General features: G+C 41.0%; 1 protein-coding gene across 6 annotated transcripts in view; it reads left to right on the plus strand.

Moving 5' to 3' along the window:
• The window catches only part of PDSS2 (decaprenyl diphosphate synthase subunit 2), a 273201-nt gene extending 251180 nt beyond the window's left edge, over nt 1-22021 (plus strand). For 3 of the 6 annotated variants that reach the window (XM_043889764.1, XM_043889766.1, XM_043889767.1), the window contains one exon: nt 1600-2418. In XM_043889764.1, coding sequence (XP_043745699.1) covers nt 1600-1758 — 159 coding nt within the window. In that variant the 3' untranslated portion in view covers nt 1759-2418. Of the gene's footprint in view, nt 1-1599; nt 2419-6522; nt 7175-20809 lie in introns of those variants that run through there. The other 3 variants (XM_043889762.1, XM_043889763.1, XM_043889768.1) reach the window with 3 other exon arrangements.
• Nucleotides 22022-24516: the final 2495 nt, after the last annotated feature.

Consider the following 24516-nt stretch of genomic DNA (forward strand, 5'->3'; position numbering starts at 1 on the left):
GTCGTGTCCAACTCTTTGTGACCCCGTGGACTATACAGTCCATGGAATTCTCCAGGCCAGAATACTGGAGTGGGTAGCCTTTCCCATCTCCAGGGGATCTTCCCAACCCAGGGATCGAACCCAGATCTCCTGCATTGCTGGTGGATTCTTTACCAACTGAGCTATCAGGGAAGACCTCATCAGATGCAAGTAGGTTCCCTAAGTAATGATGAAACAGGGAAAGGGAAGAAACAGGCTGAGAAAGACTAGACAGATAAAGGACTCCCATGCCTCATGAAAGAGCTTGGACTTCTTTTTTTCTTAGAGCTCTTGGAAGGCAGTGGATGGTTTTAAGCAAGAACACATTTGCATTTTATAAAGAGCTCCTTGGCAGCATGAAGGATGGAGTCCAGAGGGAAAGAGCTGGTAGTGGGAAGACTTTTCAGGAGGTGATTGCAAAAATAACCCAAGCGAAGGATAATGATAGCCTGAACTAATATGGCAATGAGAGTGAAGAGTAGACGATAATATGACGGCTCTGTATGAGCTAGAATGGCTGGGACTTAGTGAGTGTATCACTCAAGATGGCCACAGACAGCTTGACAGTCGCTTCAGACAACAGACAAGGTTTTTGCCCATATGACATTCTGCTCTGGTTGGGGAGGATCGTGGTGCTCACTGTGGTCACTCCAGTCCAACCTGAGGAACTTCTCCAATGAGACCAGTTGAGTTACCAGAGGGAAGGCTCTGGCGGGACTCCCATGGATGGCTAAGTGCTACAGCCCAGAAGTGACATGCACCATTCACGTCTCATGGACTAGAACTTGCCAGCGGGCCTCACCCAACCCGGGGGTGTGCAAAAAGTTCAGCCATGGTGCCTGAATGGATGAAGGAGGACTCCCAAGTATCTGGTTTAGGGAGTGAGGCAGACATTAGAGGTTTTCACTGAGAAAGAAAAGATGGAATGGGGCAAGAAGTAGTGGACCGGCCAAATCATTATAACTCTTCTTCACCTCTAGAGTATAACTATTGTATTGGTCCTTTCTGATTGTCAAGGAGAGGATTGGAAATCAGCTCCCTTTGTGAGCAAGAGTTGACCTTATGCTTTACAAAAGGCATTTTAATTCATTTGTCCCAGAGTCTTACAGCTTTAGTAATGTATTGTTCATATCTACCGTGTCTTTCTTGAATTTTCATGTGAACTATTGTGTCAACATACAGTGCAAAAATATTAGTTATTAATAGGATGTTAATGAAGTCTTCCTCACCTTAGAATATCAGGCTGCTGAATTCAAAATGCCAGAGATGTAAATGCCCTTCCACCTTCCTCACCTCCACCCTCTAGCAGGGCTCACTTCAAGCTATCACAGGGTGGCAGTTGGGGAGGAGGTGTAATTAGGCTGATTGGAGCCTATTGTTCTGCTCTGGAGGGCTGACACCTAGCAGCCTTAGGCAATGTTAGTGCCTCCAAATCATTGGAGAATGATGTCCTCTTTAACCTCAAAAGCAGAAACAGTGAATCTGTTCTGTTTCTCCCCTTCTTCATTTTCCAGCTCCCCTCCCCAGTTTAATTGTGGTACCTTAAAAACTGACTTTTACTGTGCATTTGTTTCTTAACAGTTGCGAGAAACAATCAAAGCTGGCAAAGGTGTGACTTCAGCTATTGACCTGTGTCGTTACCATGGAAACAAAGCACTGGAGGCCCTGGAGAGCTTTCCTCCCTCGGAGGCCAGAACTGCTTTAGAAAACATTGTGTTTGCTGTGATGAGATTTTCCTGACACCAAATTAAAAAGACTATTGTTCGTTGGCTGAAAAAATTGGGGAAGGAGGTGATCGGGAGAGCTTTCGTGATGAAATATCTAAATGTATTAATGACTTCAACAACATACACATTTTTTTTCTTCATCTTTTTATCACACTGCTAAATGAATACTGCCTTCTTTTTGGAACTGCTGCAAACAAAATTAGAAGAAAAAAGGTCAAGCAGTTTTCAGTTGTCATGCCAGAAGCACACTTGAGGCTTCAGTAGCAGAAATAATTAATGAGATTCGCTCCTGTGACCTCAGCAAATGGACAGGAAATAAGTCCTTATTGATTGGACCTAGCCAGGGATGGCGCCAGGGCGGTGGCCTGTGGTTTTCCTTCTAGAGAGGACAGGGCAAGCTGGGAGCTGCAGGTGTCAGAAACACTGTCAGTGCTGGCCAGGGAGGACCGTCAAATGAAAACCCAGTGACCAATTTGTCATAATGGAGGCTAGTCTAATGATTAAGAAAAAAACATGCTTTATCTTCTTGCAATTATGTCTTTGTATTTTAGATACAGTCTGGCTATACTTTTTGCTTCTTGGTTTTTGTAAGATTTGGGGGAGGGGGTGGAAGTTGTTGAAAAAATAATGCCAAATATTTGAAGTAGGAGATTAAAATGTTGTCAAATGTTAACTTGGTTATAGTAGAAACTGCCTGTTTTTCTTTCTGGACCAGATTTTTTTTCAAGTGCATTTCAAAGAACCAAACTTGTTTTTTTCTTTTAAGCTGAACAGGATGCTTTTTTTTTCTTTTTTTTTAAAGTGTATACATTTGTAATACTTTGGTATAAAGAATACCCTTAATTTTTTACAAGCGTCAGATACATAGTTGTTGTGCTGGGGAATTCATTGGTGAGTTTTGTTTGTTTGTTTGTTTTTAACCTCAGAATGTCAGATTTTGGTCTTGAACCACAGACTTTCAATTACAGAAAGAATATAAGCAGTCTCACAGGCCTGCAATTGGACACTGTCTCTATGTGGTTCACAGGAGATGATTTTTGCGGTTTGGATGCAGGCAATATGAGAACACCGTTGACAAGAAGGCTGAGTTTACATAAATGATCTAGGTTGAGACTCAGCCACCTTTCTTCCTTATGTGGTGTAATTACAGCCCTATCTGGAGACATCGAACACAGCAAACAGATTTTATTACCTACTTCACTCAAACACTGTAAGTGAAGTCACTTTAGTTAAATTCCTTCTCCAAAAGTTACAAAATCGTTTTAGCAGGACCCAGCATGTGGCATGCAATGAAGAGAAAATGTAAGCTACGGAGGTTAAGGTATTGCATTATGAAATATTTTTAAGCATACTTGAAACATTGTAATTGTGCAGTTTATGCTACTATAATTTGAAGGCCTATAGATTTAACTGAAGAGAACACAGCACTCTTCTGTTTGAAATGTCTTTTCTCACAGAATTTGGCTTAATTAGTAACTAGGGTTAGATGCTTTAGATCAGACTAGGTTGTAATCATTAACTTCCACAAAGGAGGAGCCTTGCTTTATGTTCTCTGGCTGTGCAGGAACTTCAGCAAGCTGTAGCTTTCATCAAATAGAAGGTCAGGCGCTGGGGAACACAGCGCAGGATTCTAGGGCTCTTCTAGGTCTGCTCCAGCACCAGGTTCACGGAGTGACCTTGAACAAGGCCCTTCCCTCTGAGCCTCTATCTCCGCATTTGTAAAATAAGGTTAAACAGGGAAATGTGTGAAGTCCCCTCCACCTTTGCTTTATTGTCAAAAAGTTTCCCATTTCTGACTCTCTGGATAACAGAGATGCTATGTGAGATTTGGGGAAGAGAGGTGAAATCCAAAGAGAGGCGATGAAGGAGTGCGTGAAACGTCATGGCCGACTCCTCGCCCAGCTGCCCCACAGGTGACCGAAGGAGCTCCCAGCTCTCCGGTTGTGTGTCTTACAACCTTGACCTTGTTTCAGCACCCGCCTTTCTGCTTGCTTTGGTACATTTCCTACTCCCTCTCACCTTCCCAGAAGCCCTGCCCGCCTCTCTTCCCTCTCCGGTACCTCGCATCTGGGCTCCCTGGAAGCAGCAGCTCTGCCCTCACTGTAGAGCGACCCCTCTGCCTTCGTTAAACCTCCTCTGTTGGCTCAGTCACTCTAAAGTATTAAACACTGAAGGTCTTCTCCACGCCCCTTCTTCAGGGATATTTCTTTATTCATCCATTCTAAACCCTTGTAACTTCGGACACTCTCTAGGGAGAAATTTGGGCGCAGCGAGACACGTTTCATTACACTTTTTTGGCCTAGTGCCAGGGCTCTGTCAGGCACTAGCATGCCTGTGACTTTAGCATGCCACCTCCTTCCCCCTCTGCATCACCGTCCAGTCTCTTGCTAGAGGGAAGAATTCATTCATTAGCCACTGTCCTGTTCCTTCCACCTGGACTTGCGAACCTCACTCACTTCAGCCCCTGAGCCACCTGACTTCTCCTGCCTCCCTGTCGGTCTTTTCTTCAGGCTTAGTGAGGGCTCTGCGGGCATGCCAGGCACTCTGCTGAAGGCTTTAACAGTGCTATCTTGTTCGAATCCCATAGCTACCCTCTGGGGCTAAGATTTATCCCCCATTTATAGATGCAGGAGCCAGCAGAGAGCCCACCTCTGCCTGACTGGCTTGCCTTCACACTCCCTTTCCCACTTTAAAGTCTTTCCAGACAGCGCCTCTTTCTCTCTTCCTTTGCTTCTCTTTCCAGATAAGACTCTACTCCTTTCCAAAGGTGCTTCCCAGGTGGTGCAATGGTAGAGAATCTGCCTTCCAGTTCAGGAGATGCAAAAGATGCAGAGACTTGGGTTCGATCCTTGGGTCAGGAAGATCCTCTGGAGGAGGAAATGGGCACGCCACTCCAGTATTCTTGCTTGGAGAATTCTATGGACACAGGAGCCTGGTGGGACTCCAGTCCAAGGGGTTGCAAAGAGTCAAACATTCCTGAGCACACTCGAATCCATTCACACTCTTTCTTCAGCCTGCAGCCTCCTGTCTCATGTCTCTGGTTTTGAGGCTTAGGTTTCCTCTGCTGGCTTTGAATGTGCTCAGTTCTCCCGTAAATGATATTTCCCTCACTTCCCCTGTTTATCCTTCCACCTTCACGCTTTTCCTCCTAGCATTAGCAGTACACCTTCTTACAGGCTACTATTTAACCTTTGCAGTTCATCATTCACTGCATTCACTGCTGGGTCCCCACCATCTCGGCCAGCACTGGCACTTCAGATACTTAGAGACATTTAAATCTATCAGGTCTCACAGCTCTGCTCCACAGAGGTGCCTTCTTCTTGCTCACAGGTGGTGGCCTCACTGTAAAATTTACAGCCATACCCCTGCACACGGACGTCCTACATAATTTTACGCGGCCAACTGCAGCTTCCCTGCTCACCGCCCAGCACCTGTGATCCACTTCCACTCTTCTCAACAACGCTTCTTTGGTGTCTCACACATCTTGCTCTCACCCTAGAGACATTCTTTTCTAAAATTTAAGGTTCTATTTCCCCAGGAAGTACAAAGCAGTTCCTTGTGCCACTGTCATCTTCCTTTAATTTCCCCAACTTAGAAAAACAGTTTCTAAAAAAACAGTTATCAATTCAATACTGATTAGTGAGTTATTTGCCATTCACTATTAGTTACTCTGAAAGAAGATAAGGATTATGACAATCATTAAACTTGGTTGTGCGCTTTACTTGATGATAACCTTAAATCCGCATCATGTTTTCCTGCTCCTATAATGTAGTTACCTAGTCACACCTAAAAATAAATGATGGGTGACACTGTGTGCCTGATCCAGGTCTCATTCTCTGAAGTATGAGACTGTCTCTTATCTATACTAATATTATTACTATGGCCTGGGATGCAGGTGAAACTTATAAACCTGGGGTAAAAGATATATACTTTAGTGCCGAATGCTCCAAAAAGATGTAGACCTTTTTTAAGGCCTAGAACGTACAACACAATGAACTCAGGTGACCAGAAAGCAATCTGAATAACTCTTGATGATATTTCAAAACCTGATAAGTTGCTGTAATATAGATCTCTTTGGGCAAGAAGGTTTGGGAAAATTGTGTTTAATCAACAAAAGTGCAGCTAAAGGATACTTCCTTTTCTCTCTCTTTTTTTAAGACTCTAACTAGAAATTCTTTGGCAGTCTGGGGGTTAGGACTTGATGCTTTCGCCACTGTGGCCTGGGTTCAATCCCTGGTCAGGGAACTAGACCCTGTAAGCCAAGTGGCATTGCCAAAAGGGGAAAAAAAAAAACAAAAAACTCTTGACTGAGCAGCAGGTCCATCACATATACAGAAAACTTGCTTTTCAGAACACTCTTTTCACATTGTTTCCTAGATTTCTTAGTTTCAGGAAAATTCTTTCCTGCCCCTTCATTTGTCTTCCCACTGTGAGATCCTCTTGTTAAGATCTCACCTTCTGACCAATAGAAGTTCCAGGATTTATCTTGAGAATGACTGCCTCTCAGTCTGGAGAAGGCATGCCATACCTTTGCTAAAACCCACAAGGACAGAGATAGATTGAGTTGATTTTTTAGTCTGCTTAACTGTGAGGACACAATTGTTACTCCATTATCAATAGTTTCCATTACTGTTAATCACCTTTTAGTAATAATAAAATTATTTGCGCTTTCTTTTTAAAACATGAAGCAATCTAACAAGATAATCTTTTACCCCTTTCTTCGTTTCCTACCAGTCACTCCTAATCTCTTCTCAAATTAGCTGTTTTATTCTTTCAGAATGGTTCCTGCCTTTCCATTAAGGAGATAACATTTTTTAAAAAGAAGGTCACCTGGGGAGACCCCAGAGGGGCCAGAACGGAGCAGTCCACCTCTCCCTTTAGCTCCCCAACCTGCCCTTGGAGCTCTGCAATACTAGGTATCAGGCCTCTGCTGGTGGAGGAATGTTCTTCAATATATATTTCTTACTCTTCCAAAAAAAGGGTAAGTTCCAAAGGCTTTCATTCCTCTTTCATAGATGCTAATTCCATCTTCATGAAAAAGCTCTATCAGCTTTCTCTCAATGTGGTCTGTTCATTTCTAAGACTGACATTGTACCTGTCATGCATCCTGTGAGCAGATGAGTAGGCTCCCCACTGCCCTGACTGTTGTTGAGAAGATTTCACTTTTTGATGCATTTAAGTAAATAAATACTTATAAATAAATTTTGATAGAAAAAAATTATTCTGAATCTCACCATACTCACATAATCAGTATCACCATTTCCTTTGTATTTCTTCCAGTCTTTTCTGCCATGCCTATCTTTTTGTTTTTTTTTTTTTGCATGATTGTAATTATATGCAATAGTATCAATTCAGTGAAGCAAAGTGAAAGTGTTAGTTGCCCAGTCACATCCAACTCTTTGCAACCCCATACAAAGAGCCCGCTAAAAAAAAAAAACAAAGAGCCCGCTAGGCTCCTCTGTTCCTGGGATTTCCCAGGCAGAATACTGGAGTGGGTTGCCATCTCCTTCTCCAGGGGATCTTCCCAACCCAGGGATTGAACCCGGGTCTCCTGCATTGCAGGCAGATTCTTTACCATATGAGCCACCAGGGAAGCAGTCTTCATAGCCACTTTAATAAGAAGCTTAAGTTCTACACAAGGCACCTTGAATTTCTATTCCTGACTGGTTTCTCTGAGGTAAATGGGTATGTGGTAAATACTCATTAAGTCCACCTCCCAGCCTGCTACTAAGAAAGTCTCTGTCATAGAAAGATAGTGCCCCTGCAGGTTCTCCACAGCAGCAGGTTAAAACTGTGACATAAATTCCCTTAAAACTCTTCAGCCTGAATGAGAAATCTTTTCTGTTGGTGGTTCCCATTCCTTCAAGATGATACTCAAAATACACTGACACTTCCATGCATTTCCCTCTTGCTTCCCTGCAAGTTCTCAGTCATCCACACTTCGGTAGGATGACTTCCTCCTTGTCAACTGAGGTTAAGGATCTCCTGGAACAGGAAAGGCCCTTGGGCAGTTGTGGTAGGTTCTGCTCTTGGCCAAGACCATGTAGAAATCGTTTTCTAAGAATTGATAAGCTTTCTTGCTTCTTCAAAGACTTAGGAGAAGGAAACTCCTCGGGTTTGTTTGATGGGAAACAAAATAACCTTTATCTGACTCAAGTCTTTCATGCTGTGACAGTATGAGCTTACTGTGTTTTGTATTATCTTGTTTTGTTTGAATCCTTTTTTTAAGCCTTCAGATGGATGAGAAAACAGTTATCATTCTCAAAGAATTAAGCTATACCTGCAAACCTTTCTTTTCTTAAGTTAGTCTTCATAACTTTACTATTTGCATCACTCCTCACTTCCCACATTTCAGTGAAGTCGTCTGCCTGCCTCCTGCCTTATATTGTGAGTTGCAGTTACTTAACTTGTGTACATGGAATATGATCAATTGTGAACTTCCTAATTGCTGCCTATTTATGCAGCTTTGTACTTCTCTTTCTTTTTATCCTTTTTTGAAGATTTAAAATTGCTTTAACTGAATTTTTAAAAGCAACTTATTGAAGTAAAATTTACATATCATGAAATCCATCTAGTGTAAGTATACAATTCAGTGATTTTTCCATAAATTTGCAGAGTTTTGTAAGCATCACCACAGTTCAGTTTTTAAAGATCCCTTGTGCCCATTTGTAGTCCACCCTTACTCCCATCCTCAGTCTTAGGCAGCCACTCATCTACTCTCTGTCTCTATAGGTCTGCCTTCTTTGGACATTTGATGTAAATGGAGTTTTACAATACTTAGTCTTTTGCATCTGGTTTCTGTCACTTAGCATAATGTTTTTGAGGCTTATCTATGTGTGGAATTAATCATTATTTCATTCATGTATTGATGAATAATATTCCACTGTACAGATACATCATATTCCTTTATCCATTTACCAGTTGATTGGCATTTGGGTTATTTCTACTCTTCACCTGTTACGAATAGTACTGTTGTGAATCCTTGTGTACAAGTCATCCTGTAGAGAAAAGTTTCCATTGCTCTTGAGTAGATCCTCAGGAGTAAAATCTATGATAAATTTATGTTTAACTTTTTAGAAATTGCCAGACTGTTTTCCAAAAGGTATCATTTTACCTTTCCAACACATGTGGGTTCTGATTTCTTCACATCCTTGCCAACTCTTGGTGTTCCCTTCTTTATTATTATAGCTATTCTAGTAGGAATGAGACTATTATCTCGTTGTGATTTTTGCTTGCATTTTCCTAGTGATTAATGATGCTTAAGCTTCTCCTCACGAGCTTGTTAGTCATTTATATATCTTCTTTGGTGAAATGTCTGTTCAGATCTTTTGCCTGTTTGTTAATCGGGTTCTTTATCTTATAATTGTCATAAGCATTTTTTATGTATTCTGAATACAAGTCCTTTATCTGATATATAATGTGCAAGTACTTGCTCTCAATCTATGGCTTAAATTCATTTTCATAATGATTCCTTTTGAAGTGCAATGTCTATAATTTTAATGAAATCCACTTTATCAGTTTTTTTCATCTCTAGTTCATACCTTTCATGTCATATCTAAGTGATCTTTGCGTGACCCAAAGTCACGAAGATTTTCTCCAATGTTCTTTTCTTAGAGCTTTGTAGTTTTAGCTCCTACATTTAAGTCTATAATCCATTTTTAGTTGGTTTTTGTATATAGTATGAGGTAAAGGTTTAAATGGGGGTATTTCATCCTCAGCACCGTTGACACATTGGTCTGGGTCATTCTTTGCTGTGAGGGTTGCCTGTGCATCAGTGGAGATTGTGCAGCATCTCTGGCCTCTCCCCACTAAAGGCCAGCAGCTCCTGCCCCAGTGGTGACAACCAGAATCATCTCCAGAAATTGCCAAATGTTCCCTGCCTTTGGGAAGCCAAAATCTTCCCCATCGAAAACCTGTGACAACCAGAATCACCTCCAGAAATTGCCAAATGCTCCCTGCCTTTGGGAAGCCAAAATCATCCCCATCGAAAACCACTGGACTAAATTAATTAGTTTTGTATGTGGATATCCAGCTGTTCTAGAACCATTTGTTGAAAAGATAATTCTTTCCTCCTTTGAGTTGCTTTGACAACTTTGCAGAAAATCAGTTGACCCTAAATCTAAGGGCTTGCTGCTGGACTGTCAGTTCTATTCCATTGATCCCTGTGTCCATCCTTATGCCAATACCACACTCCTTGATTACTGTAGCTTTATATTAAATTTTTAAATTGGGAAGTAGAAGTCCTGCAGCTTAATTTTAAATAAATTGTTAATTTTAAGATAATTGTAGATTCACAAGTTGTTCAGTCACTGAGTCATGTTTAACTCTTTGTGACCCCATGAACTGCAGCACGCCAGGCTTCTCTGTCCTTCACTATCTCCCGGAGTTTGCTCAAACTCATGTCCATTGAGTCAGTGATGCCATCCAACCATCTCATCCTCTGTCACCCCATTCACAAATAGTCGTAGGAAATAATACAGAGAGATTCTGTGCACCCTTTACTGTTTTTCCTGATGGTAGCATCTTATAAAACTATAGGATAACATCACAACCAGAGTGTTGACATTGATACAATCCATCAATCTTATTCAGATTTCCCCATTTATACTTTTAGTTCTTCTTTTTCAGAATTGTTTTGGCCACTCTGGGTCCTTTGCATTTCTGTAAAAATTTTATGATCAACTTGTCATTTTCTACAAAAGAGTCTGCTGGGATTTTGATAGGGATTGCATTGAGTATGTAGATCTAATTTCAGATCAGTTCAGTTCACTCAGTCGTGTCTGACTCTTTGTGACCCCATGGACTGCAGCACACCAGGCCTTCCTGTCCATCACCAACTCCCGGAGTTTGCTCAAACTCATCCCCATTGAGTCGGTGATGCCATCCAACCATCTCATCCTCTGCCATCCCCTTCTCCTCACGCCTTCAATCTTTCCCAGCATCAGGGTCTTTTCAAATGAGTCAGTTCTTTGCATCAGGTGGCCAAAGTACTGGAGTTTCAGCTTCACCATCAGTCCTTCCAATGAACACCCAGGACTGATCTCCTTTAGGATGGACTGGTTGGATCTCCTTGCAGTCCGAGGGACTCTCAAGAGTCTTCTCCAACACCACAGCTCAAAAGCATCAATTCTTTGGGGCTCAGCTTTCTTTATAATCCAACTCTCACATCCATACATGACCACTGGAAAAACCATAGCCTTGACTAGATGGACCTTTGTTGGCAAACTGTCTCTGCTTTTTAATATTCCGTCTAGGTTGGTCATAACTTTTCTTCCAAGGAGTAAGTGTCTTTTAATATCATGGCTGCAGTCACCATCTACAGTGATTTTGGAGCCCAGGAAAATAAAGTCTGTCTTTTTCCACTGTTTCCCCATCTATTTGCCATTAAGTGATGGGACCGGATGCCATGATCTTAGTTTTCTGAATGTTGAGCTTTAAGCCAACTTTTTCACTCCCCTCTTTCACTTTCATCAGGAGACTCTTTAGTTTTCTTTGCTTTCTGCCATAAGGGTGGTGTCATCTGCATATCTGAGGTTATTGATATTTCTCCCAGCAATCTTGATTCCAGCTTGTGCTTCACCCAGCCCAGCATTTCTCGTGATGTACTCTGCATATAAGTTAAATAAGCAGGGTGACAAAGCCTTGGCGTACTCCTTGTCCTATTTGGAACCAGTCTGTTGTTCCATGTCCAGTTCTAACTGTTGCTTCCTGACCTGCATACAGGTTTCTCAAGAGGCAGGTCAGGTGGTCTGGTATTCCCATCTCTTTAAGAATTTTCAGATAATTGCCATTTAATTATATTAATCTTCTAATCCATGAATCATGATTTTCTTTTTTATTGTCGTTTTATCTATCTATCTATATGTATGTATCATGATATGGGCCATTTCAATAATTTAAAGTTTTCAATTTAGTGACCTGAATTACATTCATACTGTTTTGCATTCATCACCACTATTTCTATAAATTTCCATCACCCCAAATGGAAACCATGCTTTTCTTTAACCAGCAGTACTGAAATTGCCAACTTACTAGTTACCATATGGTCTCCTGTAGACCCCAAAATTCTTTTTCAGATTAGTAATTTAACACCAAACCCTGAATCCCAGGGAATCCTGGTACTTGTCTTTAGAAGAATATAAACGAGTCTTTGTTAAGAAATTGGGCTTTAGAGTCTTCAAATCCCAGCTCTGCCATTGACAAGCAGGTTAATTTACTTCTCTGAGTCTTCCATTATCATGCACAAATTTAAACTGTTTCATTTCTATCAACCTTCCAGGTGTGGGCATCCCTAAATGGAGTGCAAAGACTCCCAGGGATACTCAGCAGCCTGCCACATGCTGTGGAAGCCACAGAATGAACACACACATTGTCCAGGAACATATTTTTCCCCCACAAAGCTAACATTAGGTAATTTAACTACAAATGAGTTTTTAAACTTTCATAGCATACCATATATATATATATATATATATATAAAATAGAATTACATGTAAGATTTACACTCATTATAATATAAAAAATAAGACTTAAGATAAATTTAAAGCCTTTATTCATGTGCTGTGGGCTAACCCTTCTTCCTTCCCACCCCCACCCCCCCACACATGCCCCTTAACAAGTCTTTTGCCCTCTAGTCTCCCTCTCAGGTCTAACAGACATCACTCTTCATTCACAGCCCTTTTCCTACAGAATCTCAGAATTCTCCTCAACATAGCTCTCCAGTCAGGCCCTGTTTCTGTATCAACTTGAAGTCTGTTTGCCATCTCTGTCCGGGGCTGGCAAACAACTATATGTTTTAACCTATATTTTACCATTTCAGGGTATTTGAAATAAAATTAGCAGTCCTGAAAATCAAGGTGACTTTATTTACTCCTGGCTTTCCAAAGGTTATGTTCTTCCTTTCAAATTATTTTACTTTCTCTGTTTTACATATAAATTATAATAAAGATAACGAAAGACATCATATGATATGTTGACTTTAAAAATGACAGTATCCATCATGTCATCTTAAGTCGGCTGGTCCAAAGGTATTTGTATTTTGTGTAACTTTGTTCTTCTAATAGCCAACAATGGAAATCACATGTCCATTAGTATGAAAAAAAACCCTTTGGAAACATCTTTGCAAAGCACTTGTGGCTCAGATGGGAAAGAATCTGCCTGCAATGCAGGAGACCCAGGTTCGACCCCTGGGTTGGGAAGACAGCTTGGAGAATTCCATGGACAGAGGAGCCTTGTGTATTACAGTCTATGGGGGTTGCAAAGAGTCAGACATGACTGAGCGATTAATTTTTTTCCCATGCACACACTGTGATCATTAGATCCTATTTAAGAAAGATTAAATTGTGTTTTATTTCATATTTAGGAAAGGTTTGACTTTTGTTTTATTGCATCAGTTGAAACACAGAGGTTTGTTTGGGATTCTATTTTAGATCCTTATCTCTTTATAGAGAGATTCAGAGATAGAAGATGAAGAGATGAACAAGGACAGGTAATAGAGCAAGTCTCTTTTTGATTAAACCATTAAATATCTAAACATCTGTATTTTTCTTCCCTGTCCTACGTACCAACTTTTTATGATCAGAAGCTGGCATGACACATTGCTTTAATTTGTATCTAGCTGTTGCTAAGCTATCACTATGGTACCAATGCACTCAGTCAGATATAATCGCTAAAAACAAATATGTAGGAAGAAAATTTTGTCCCTAGCCCCCTCACCTCTCCTGTCATCTGGATGAGTAGTTCAACATTGAATTTCTGTGTCATAATTGCTTTACACCTGTAACAAAACAAAACAAATTAACCTGAAACTTTTGAAAACCAAATTATTACAGCCCATAAAAATATAACGATGGCTGCAAATGTCATTTACAAAAGTCATCACTAGTCTTTGTACCTATACCTTGTAATGATTGAAACAGCCTGCATGGTAACAGTGATTGATTATTTTGCCCTCAAGCAATGTAAAACACCAGCAAAAATACTGTCCTATTAATTACAATTTTTATGGTCATGCAATCACAATGAATGGCATCTTTTTGTTCTTTCTCAATGGTTAAAGTTTTTCAGATAGTTTAAAAATTTTCACATTCTAGTAGATAATTTCAGCACAATGACCTCATGTAAGCTTTATCTTCAAGAGTGGTATAAATATAAACTGTACTCTCCAGTGTTATATCTCAGTCCTCTTACTTCCTTTGCCTCACTGCATATACACAGCAAGCGATTAATCCAAAAGGAAAAGCTTAGTTTTCTTGAAAGTGCCCATTAACACTATTCAACTATGTTTATAGACTGGATATATTACTTGCTTACCTAAATAGTGGCATAAATATCTGCTTTTAGAAAGCTTTACCATAGTTTTTCTATATGATTGGCTTCTTAAGCAAGTCTATGATTAGTTAATAAACCACTTTCCCTCTTGACTAGTTCTAATGAAGGCTTACCAACTTAAACATCGTGTGCTGACACTTCTTCCATTCTTAGCAGTCTTCCATTTTTGCCCATCAAAAAGGACTTTCTGTTTGCAGTGTGTTAGCTGTACTATTTATAATAGAGTTAATGCCAACTAGAGGCAGTAAGAGGTGTATGTTTCATATGCAAATTCCCAGCAGTAATTTCTACAATTACATATAGTTGCTTACTCTATTGTGTTCAGCATCAGTATTATAAAACTGAGTCCCGAAAGGAGAAAATAGTACTGATATTACTTTTTTGTATCTCTTAAAGACTTTCAGTGAATTAATTAGAAAAACAAAGAGTTCAAAATAAAATAGCCCTAGCTTATTATAATGGATATTTTCACATAATGGGACTTTGATGACCTATTATAGTAGCTGTTCAGAGGAAGAAAGTCTATATATGACACAGACTGTTCTTTCTGTTTTGTCTCTGAGTTTGTGTTTTTCCAAACAGTTCTCTCTCTCTCTTTTTTTTTTTTTTTGACTGTCCCATGCAGCATGTGGGATCTTAGTTTTCCAACCAGGGATTGAACCAGTCCCACTTGTATTGGAAGTGCTGGAGTCTTAACCACTGAACCATCAAGGATGTCCCAGATAGTCCTCTTTATTTCTTGTTTTACCAGATTGTGATTCCCCTGACCATAAATAGAAGGAAAAAAAAAAAAGTAAGAAAGCAAGGATAAATTCATGTTTTCTTTTCACTGATGTATATTAAGTGTTATTATGTGCAAAGCGCTATCGTGGATACAGGCAAGACCGGGAAGGGAGACTATTTGTGTCTTTCCCCACTGTACTGTGGGCTTCTGTGAACCAGAGTCTCTTTGAAGGCAAGTGGGCTATGACAAATAGAATAGACAGATCTGGGTTCAAATACTAGCTTTTCCATTGAATGTGATATTAGGCAAATTCTCCAAGCTTTATCTTGCTTCCTGGTAGAAATGGATATAGTCATGCTTGCTAGTGAAGTGACTGCTTGAGTGCCTGAAAGTGTCTCTGCACCTATTACAGAGGTTGATAGTTAGTAAATGCTGTTAAAGGAAATACTGTTTTTTAAATTGTTTTATTTTATTGGCCATGCCACGCGGCTTGCAGGATCTTAGTTCCCTGACCAGGGATGGAACCTGGGCCCATGACAGTGAAAGTGCCAAGTCTTTACCAGTGGGCTGCCAGGGTACTCCCAAAAAATGTTGAATATGTTTTTATAATGATGGAACAAGCAAGTAAAATGGAATAATACTAAAGGAGCAATGGATTGGAAACTCTAATTAGAACATCTAAAGTAGGTCTAGAGAATTCTTCTAACACAGAGGACAATATAAGGGGAGAAAAGATCTAGTAGAGAGGGGATAGAGCCCACCCAAGGGTGTATCTTTAAAAAGCAATATTTAAAGGGTCAAGACAGGTGTAAAGCTTACAGTCTGGAAAGCTGTGGGGTTGGATGGGAACAGTTTTCCTACGTTGTGGTCTGTGAACCTGCATCAAAATCTGGGACTTGCTGTAGAATCAGGACTTTACCCAGACCTACTGAGCCGAATCTAAAGAGGAGGTCCAGGATCAGTGTTTCTCATAAATTGCCAAGTAATTTTCACACACATACACCAGTTTTAGATCCAGTGAGTAGATAACAAATTTCGAAGGTTCCATTGACATCTAATTCTTGGTGTGGTACAAAAGACAAAACATGAACTTTGAAGTAAGACAGATTCCAGCCAAACTGGAATGCTCAACATTTAAGCCAAACAAACAAAAAGAACCGTACGGAATAGAAGAGGGGGCTTACCAGGTGGGTCTAGGGGTAAAGAACCTACCTGCTAATGCAGGAGACCTAAGAGATGCGGGTTTGATCCCTGGGTCAGGAAGATCCCCTGAAGGAAATGGCAGCCCACTCCAGTATTCTTGCCTGGAGAATTCAATGGACAGAGGAGCCTAGTGGGCTACAGTCCATGGGGTATCAAAGAGTCAGACACAACTGAAGAACTTAGCACACACATACCCAGTAGAAAGCAGGAGAGAAAAATAAATACTCCATGAGCCCACTTAATATATGTAATCTGAAAAAAACTGAACTCATAGATTCAGAGAACAGATTGGTGGTTGCCAACAGCAGGATTTGGGATGGAGGGAGGAAGGGAATGAATGAAGGTGGTCAAAAGACACAAACTTACAGTTATAAAGTAAGTCATGGGAAGGTAATGTATAGCATGGTGACCTATAGTTAATAATACTGTGTTGCATGTTTGAAAGTTGCCAAGAGAGTAAATTCTAAAAAAAATTTGTAACTATATGTGCTAATGGATGTTAACTAGATTTATTGTGGTAATCATCCCTCAGTATATACAAATATCTAATCATCATGTTGTACCTGAAACTAATCTTACATGTATTTGTACCTCAATTCTTAAAAAAGAAAGCAAAAAGGGAAAAGAAGTATAAAATGTGTAAAAAGTGAAAAATACAGAATGGAAGACATTAGTACTTATCTTAGAATGAATCACAATAAATTAATTAAATTCACCAACTAAAAAAATAGAATCTCAGATTCAGTTAAAAAGCACTATCCAATAAGCTATCTAAAAGAGAAACTTAAAAGACACAGAAAGATTGAAAATAAAAGATGGGAAAAATATGAACCAAAAGGAAAAAAAAGAGAAAGAATATTAGTATCTGACAATATAGGATATAAGGCAAAAAATACATGATGGACAAAGAAGGTCATTATATGCTGCTAAAAGGAACTATAGAGCAAGAAGATACAACCGTCAAAAACATGTATGCACCTAACAATACAGCCTCAAAATATACAAAGGAACAACTGAAAATAAGTAGCAGGAAGAAATGAATACATCAAATTCTAGTTAAAAAGATTTTAGCCACATCTTTCAGATATTGATACATCAAGCAGACATAAAATATACATAATGAAATTTTGAATCATACAATTAATAAGCTCAAGCTATGAAGTATACATAGAGCTCAGCACCAAAGGAATAGTTAGTAAATATTAGATTCAACTAAGTGAAAATGTGAATAGTTGAGAATTTTTTGCCTCTAAAAACAGTTTCATATTATTCCTCATAGTTTGTTGAAGGAATTAAACTAGCTAATGTCTATAAAGCAATTAGCACAATGTCTAATTTATTCTCCTTTGGTATTTAGTTTACAAAGAGAATACTTTCCTCAATTATTAGCAATTGGATAAGTGAGATCCAAAAAATTCAGTCATGTGAAATGTGAGGTCACAATTTGTTTTTTAAGATTAACGAACAAATGACTCGTATAGACCGAGCTGGTGAGGAATTTGGGGAGCCTCGCTGCCCTCCCTAAATTCATGCCCGACTCAGCTGTGATTTGGTGCCACCTGCTGGTGATCGGCTCCAGCTTAAATATTCGTAGGGATAATTCTGAGTCCAGAGGAAGCAGGACAAGATCAGTGATCCCAGAGGTGTACCAGTTTGTTGTCCAGATTCAAAAATTCAGCTAGGAGAATACTGACCACTAGAGACTCACTCTTCACCCTTCTTTCTAAAACAACTTCCCATGACTTTCCTTCACCTTCATGACCTTGACCTCCATTCCAAGGTCCCCTTCCCCACCATAGCATAGAACTTTAACCCCCACCTCTGACCCTTGGGGCTTCCTTGGTGGCTCAGACTGTAAAGAATCCACCTGCAATGCAGGAGACCCAGGTTTGATCCCTGGCTCAGGAAAATCCCCTGGAGAAGGGAATGGCTAGCCACTCCAGTATTCTTGCCTGGAGAATTCTGTGGACAGAGGAGCCTGGTAGATGATAGTCATGGAGTCGCAAAGAGTCAGACATAACTGCGTGACTTTCACTTTCATGACCCTTATCCCTGCCTTGTTCTCAAGTAGGGGCTAGACAGGAAATGGGAGCCAGTTGCCAATTCTGCAGAATATCTAAAATTCTATTTTAATATAATGGGGATTTTATATTTTTTAAAAATGGGTTTTTACTGTGTTTTATCCAGGATCCCCTGAATGCTTACAACATAGCAGCACTATATTTTTTATTTTAGAGTCTTTGATTACTACAAGTGTTTCTGGTTGGTTATAAAAAGCTTTTACTAGATAGAAACCAACTGAAATTCAAGGGAATTCCCTGGTTGTCCAGTGGTTAGAACTCAGTGCTTTCACTGCAAGGACCTACATTCAATCGCTAGTCTGGGAGCTAAGATACCACAGGCCACATGGTGTGGCCAAAAAAAAAAAAAAACAACCCATTTCAAGCAGCAAAAATAAAGGAAGACAGGAAAAAGTGGAAAAGTTCATCCAGAGACTATTAACCCTATCACATGAATGCCGTGAAATTTTAAATATATAACTGCTTTTGAGGATGATCTCTTATTGCCCAGCAGGATCAGAAATTCTTAGTTTGGTTATTTCTTTGTTAAACTTCTTGATGTGGAGGAGCAGCTTTCCCTTCCTCGTATAAACATGCCGCCCTGCTCCATTAGTTTCAGGTGCACCCCCTGAACACACCTCCTGGGCTTCTTGGAAGCTGCATGGAGGGGCACGATGACAGAGGGGGTAGTGATTAGTTATCATTTACCTTTAGTTTCTGTCCCCATCACCCTTCCTGCCATCCTCCCACTTTTGAGTTACCTGGGTCACTACCACCAGAGTCGGGGCACAGCAGTCCGGCAGAACTAGCATTTTGGGATCAGAGTCTCCTTGCCTTATGGCTTCCAGAGGCCACAGGTTTCTTCAGCAACACTGTCAGACACCAAGCTGAGTGTCAAATCTTGGGAGATTCGTGGCACAGACTAGCAAAGGCCTTACCCTGTCCACCGCCTGTCGCTCTGATCTGACTGCTACTTCTGCCCACTCTCTAGTATCAAGGCTCTCTGTTTTACTCAGTCTAAAAGTTTTCCAAATAGGATCTGCAGTTTCCTACAGTAGCTACTGCCTGAAGTTTTCCCCACTCAGAATGCCCTTCACCTGCCCTTTGTGGGTCAGAATCCCTCAGCCTTCCTGCGGGCTCCCAGGACAGCCCCTTCTCTCCAGAACCTTCTTGATTTATTCTGACTCCTCAGTCATCCCCGATCTGGGTCTCTCCTGTGGTGCTGCCTTCTGCTTTATATCAGTTTTCAGGGTTCATGATTGATTCCTGGGATAGAATGACATCTCTTTGAGGACAGGGACCTTGTTTATCTGTTTCTTAATTCCCCAAAGAACTCAGAGCTTTGCAGTCGTAGGTGTTCAATAAATATTTGTTTAACTTTGAAAGCCTTTGTCACATTAAAGCCGGCCAGGCCATCTTCCAAAGAAGTCTCACCTCCTCCTGCCAACTGCATGGGTGCTCAGCCCTATATTTAGGTACTAAATGGTCTCCCCCACCTTTCTTTACAGTTGGCATGAGCCAAATTCTGTCACTGCAAAAATTCTCCAGGAATATAGGCATTGGGAAAGCACATTCACTCACTCCAGCCTAGATTAGCCATCTCTTTGGCACTGAAATAATTTGCTTACTTTCCTAATGTCAAGGCTGAATAAATGCAGTTTCCACAAGTACAAAGTTTACTTACTGAAAACCAGGATTGCATCAAGCATCTCATGAAGAATTTGCGTGGTTACAGAAGCTGTACCTTTTATGTGTCTTAATTTTTTAATATTTAAATATTATTAAATCATTAGATATCAACTTGGGTGTAATATATTCTACTATAGACACCATTTGAAAACTTTAGTATCTCTAGAAAAATTCAGGAAATACCAAGTGTTTGAGTCTTAGGAAATCATAACATAAGCACCATATTTGTCCTCAAACATGAGTTTCTCCCTGCCACCATAGATATACCATTTAATTCTGCTGTTCCTAACACTTTCCTTTTAAAAAGTGTTTGTAACCTTACTGGAGGCAAGTAACCCGGAATTTCTCTAATTTCTAGTGTAAAACATTCAGGGGGAGGAAGCAAATAATATGGATTATTGGATTCCTCTGGTAGCTTTCCTCAAATTCACACACTTGAGTTCCAAAGCACAATCATTTCTCTTTGCTCCATGCTGATTATATAGGTCAGGAGGGTAATAAGGTCATTTATTTGGAGGATTTTCATCAGGTATATTTCTAATATTCTTGCCCCATTCCTGACCACTCAGATCAGCATTACAGGGAGTCCCACATCTCTCTCGCTCCACCCAAGAAAATGGTGATACAAAGGTAATTTGAGTCTGAACTTTCTGCTCCCAAATTTGTCATCTTCCCGGAGCACAAGTGTTATATTGCTTTAGTCCTTCACACCAGTAATGACTCCTGTAATAACATTAGTCCTTTAAACCCATGATGGCTCAGTAATAAGTAGCACTGTGTTTACTATTAATATTAACTCAATGCATAAAACCTCAAAGGTATTATGTTTTTTCTCCAAAACCGTATTATTGAAATCAGAAATTGCCCATGGCAGAATCAAGAAAACAAGGGACATATAATAATAAAAGTAAATGTTACATCATACTATCAATATATCATTAAGAAGATGCAGTGTTAGATACATCTATTTTACTGTTAAAAAAAAAAAAGGAATCTTTGATTAATTGGCTGAACTGGGATTTCCTTTCTAAAAGATTTTCTTAGTGCTTCTTTCCTAGGAGTCCGCAACATAGAGAAATTCTGAAGCTGTTTTATAGATAACCTCAGATCAAATATGGTCAGTAAGTGTGTATGCCAAGACTGTATCGTTGAGATACTAATCTACATTTTTATTCTCCTGGCATTTCCTCCTTTCCCTTCCCCGTCTCCAAGCAGACATTCCCATCTGGGTTTATTATCTTAGTGAAGGGACGAGATGTAGCAGAAAGTTGAAATTGCCCTCAAGCTTTCGTTTCTAAAATCTTAAGCCCCAGCAGGGAGAGGATTTGAGCCATAGGCACAATGCGTGGGCAGAGGCAGGAGGACCCTGGACAAGGTGGTGGGGAAGGGCAGGCTGCTGTGTGGGTGGGCCCTCCAGCAGCCTGGCTGGGAGGCAGGCCTGCCCCCAAGAAGCTGTAGCTGTAGCTGGGAGCTGTGACCGCAAACTAGAGCCCTGTGCATTACATCTGACTTTGTTTGACCATGTGAATTTCAGTCACTGAGCATTATAAATCTAGGCAATTTTACACAGACGTCCAGGTTGGAGCTTCTCTTGAATAATTAGCAGATTTGGCCACACTGTGTTCAGTCTCTTACGGCACCAAGGCTGCCTGCTTTAGATAAGGAATAAATGCTCTAGTTTGCCAGAATCCCTAGAAGTCATCCCTACGCTGACGCCGGGGGTTAGTTGTCACTCATCGTGGCACTGGCACTGCTCCAGGCAATAGAAGATGGTTCTCTTTACCCCAGATTTTTTCCATAACTGAAGAAACGAAACATAAAGATGGCTCATGAAAGAAACAGAGGAGCTGGTGCACTTCTCCACGGAAGTGCAGATGTTCTTCTGTGTCTGATAGGCAGACTGCACGCTTCACTCGTGAGCTCTCCCAGCCTGCTCCCTGTGGGCATTTGGATCACGGATTCCCTGTTCCAGGCAGCCTTGCAAAGAGACGACCGCGTCCCTGGTTGGGCATGGCAGAGCCGCTGCCTGCAGGGTACAGAGCAGGCAGAATGATGGACAGCTCAGCCAGAACCCATGTGGGCAGATGCCTGGAGGCCAGAGGCCCCCGGAAGCTTCTGGTGGGGGTAGGGAGGACTCCAAAAGGGCAGGGCTCAAGACAGAAAGTAAATTAGAAAAATCGTTAGTTCACAAACACAAGTGTACGGACTGAGATTTGCATGCAGCACCTTTTCTTTCTGGCTGACTTGGTTACTTAGCTCAGGGGCTTTGATGGCACCAACATGCACTCATGTCAGAGGCAACCAGGGCCTGTCCTAGAGAAAGACAGCAGATGCACTGTCTTTTCCTTATGAGAGGGGTAAGGAGAAAGGACATGAGGGTTGGGGGGGGGGGGGGCATCACGTGTTTTAGAATTACATGATGCTGTCTTTTTCCCTTCCTGGGTTGAGTTTGAATTTAAAGTGGTGTCTTCCAGACAGCATTCAGGCCAATCATATGAACCTTTGTGCTTTTGCTGCTAAACTAGAAATGTGTTTTTCAAAACCTTAACTGTTACATGCCCAGGCTAGTTATTTCAACAGTTTGCTCACCCCATTTATAACCAATAAAAATAACTATCCTTTATTGAACTTAGCATATGGCAACCACTCTGCAGTGCTCCCCATAGCTGCCTGCCTCATTTATAACCATCCTGCAGGGTGCCCCATGCCTTGACAAAGGAAATGGATGCTAAAAGCTTAAGCAGCATCCAAAATCCCACACTTAGTACATGTGGGAGCCTGAATTCAAATCCAGGGGTCTGTTTGACTTCATGAGCCCTGCACTCTCAGCCAACATCACTTTGATGTCACCATCAAATGTGACAGCATTTATCACCACCTGCTCCCTCCAGGGCAGCAGTAGGGCTGGAGGCATGGAAATGTGAATGCAAAGGGCCAAGTCCCCAAGGAGGAGCAAAATTAAATCAGGCACATTCTTTAGAAAGAAAAGGGAAAGCATATTCGTGCAGTGACAGAGATGTTAGCAGTGATCCTTGGAGTTGTGGTGCAGCGGAGAAAGCCACCGGGTCAGCAGATATTCACACTGGGACCCAGTGCTTCTGGGATGTTAGGACTGAGTCCAAGTGAGCTTAGTCCTTTTTTCCCCACTGTTATGAGTTGTACTGTGTCCCCAAGATGATGCTGAACTCCTTACCCCCATGGTCTGTGAAACAGGGTCGACTTGGAAGTAGAGTCCTTGCAGATACTCAAGCTAAGATGAGGTTATTAGCGGGGGGTCCCTAATCCAGTATGACTTTGTCCTTATAAAAAGGAGAAAGTTAGACACAGAGACAGATATATACTGGAGGAGAGGTTGGGAAGACCCACGGAGAACATCATCTAAGAGCCAAGAAACTTCTGAGGCCCCCAGAAGCAAGGAGAGAGCCCTGGAACAGAGCCTCTGCATAGGCCTCAGACCGAGCCTAGCCAGCCAACCTCTTGATACGGGACTCCTATCCTCCAGATAACCACGATGGTGTGATCAGACACCCTGGAATGCAAAGTCAAGTGGGCCTGAGGAAGCATCACTACAAACAAAGCTAGTGGAGGTGATGGAATTCCAGTTGAGCTATTTCAAATCCTAAAAGATGATGCTGTGAAAGTGCTGCACTCAATATGCCAGCAAATCTGGAAAACTCAGCAGTGCCCATAGGACTGGAAAAGGTCAGTTTTCATTCCAATCCCAAAGAATGGCAATACTAAAGAATGTTCAATCTACTGCACAATTACACTCATCTCACATGCTAGCAAAGCAATGCTCAAAGTTCTCCAAGCCAGGCTTCAACAGTACATGCACCATGAACTTCCAGACGTTCAAGCTGGATTTAGAAAAGGCAGAGGAACCAGAGATCAAATTGCCAACATCCACTGGATCATCGAAAAAGCAAGAGAGTTCCAAAAAAAACGTCTATTTCTGCTTTATTGACTATGCCAAAGCCTTTCACTGTGTGGATCACAATAAACTATGGAAAATTCTGAAAGAGATGGGAATATAAGACCACCTGACCTGCCTCTTGAGAAATCTGTATGCAGGTCAGGAAGCAATAGTTAGAACTGGACATGGAACAACAGACTGGTTCCAAATAGGGAAAGGAGTATGTCAAGGCTGTATACTGTCACTCTGCTTATTTAACTTATATGCAGAGTATATCATGCAAAATGCCGGGCTGGATGAAGCACAAGCTGGAATCAAGATTGCCAGGAGATATATCAATAACCTCAGATACCCAGATGATACCACCCTTATGGCAGAAAGTGAAGAAAGAACTAAAGAGCCTCTTGATGAAAGTGAAAGAGGAGAGTGAAAAAGTTGGCTTAAAGCTTAACTTTCAGAAAACTAAGATCATGGCATCTAGTCCTATCACTTCATGGCAAATAGGTAGGGAAACAGTGGAAACAGTGGCTGACTTTATTTTTGGGGGCTCCAAAATCACTGCAGATGGTGACTGCAGCTGTGAAATTAAAAGACACTTACTCCTTGGAAGAAAAACTATGACCAACCTAGATGGCATATTAAAAAGTAGAGACATTACTTTACCAGCAAAGGTCTGTCTAGTCAAGGCTATGGTTTTTCCAGTAGTCATGTATGGATGTGAGAGCTGGACTATAAAGAAAGCTGAGCACCAAAGAATTGATGCTTTTGAACTGTGGTGTTGGAGAGGACTCTTGAGAGTCCCTTGGACTGCAAGGAGATCCAACCTGTTAATCCTAAAGGAAATCAGTCGTG

Source organism: Cervus elaphus, chromosome 28, assembly GCF_910594005.1.
Source record: "Cervus elaphus chromosome 28, mCerEla1.1, whole genome shotgun sequence".
Taxonomy (NCBI): Eukaryota; Metazoa; Chordata; class Mammalia; order Artiodactyla; family Cervidae; genus Cervus; species Cervus elaphus.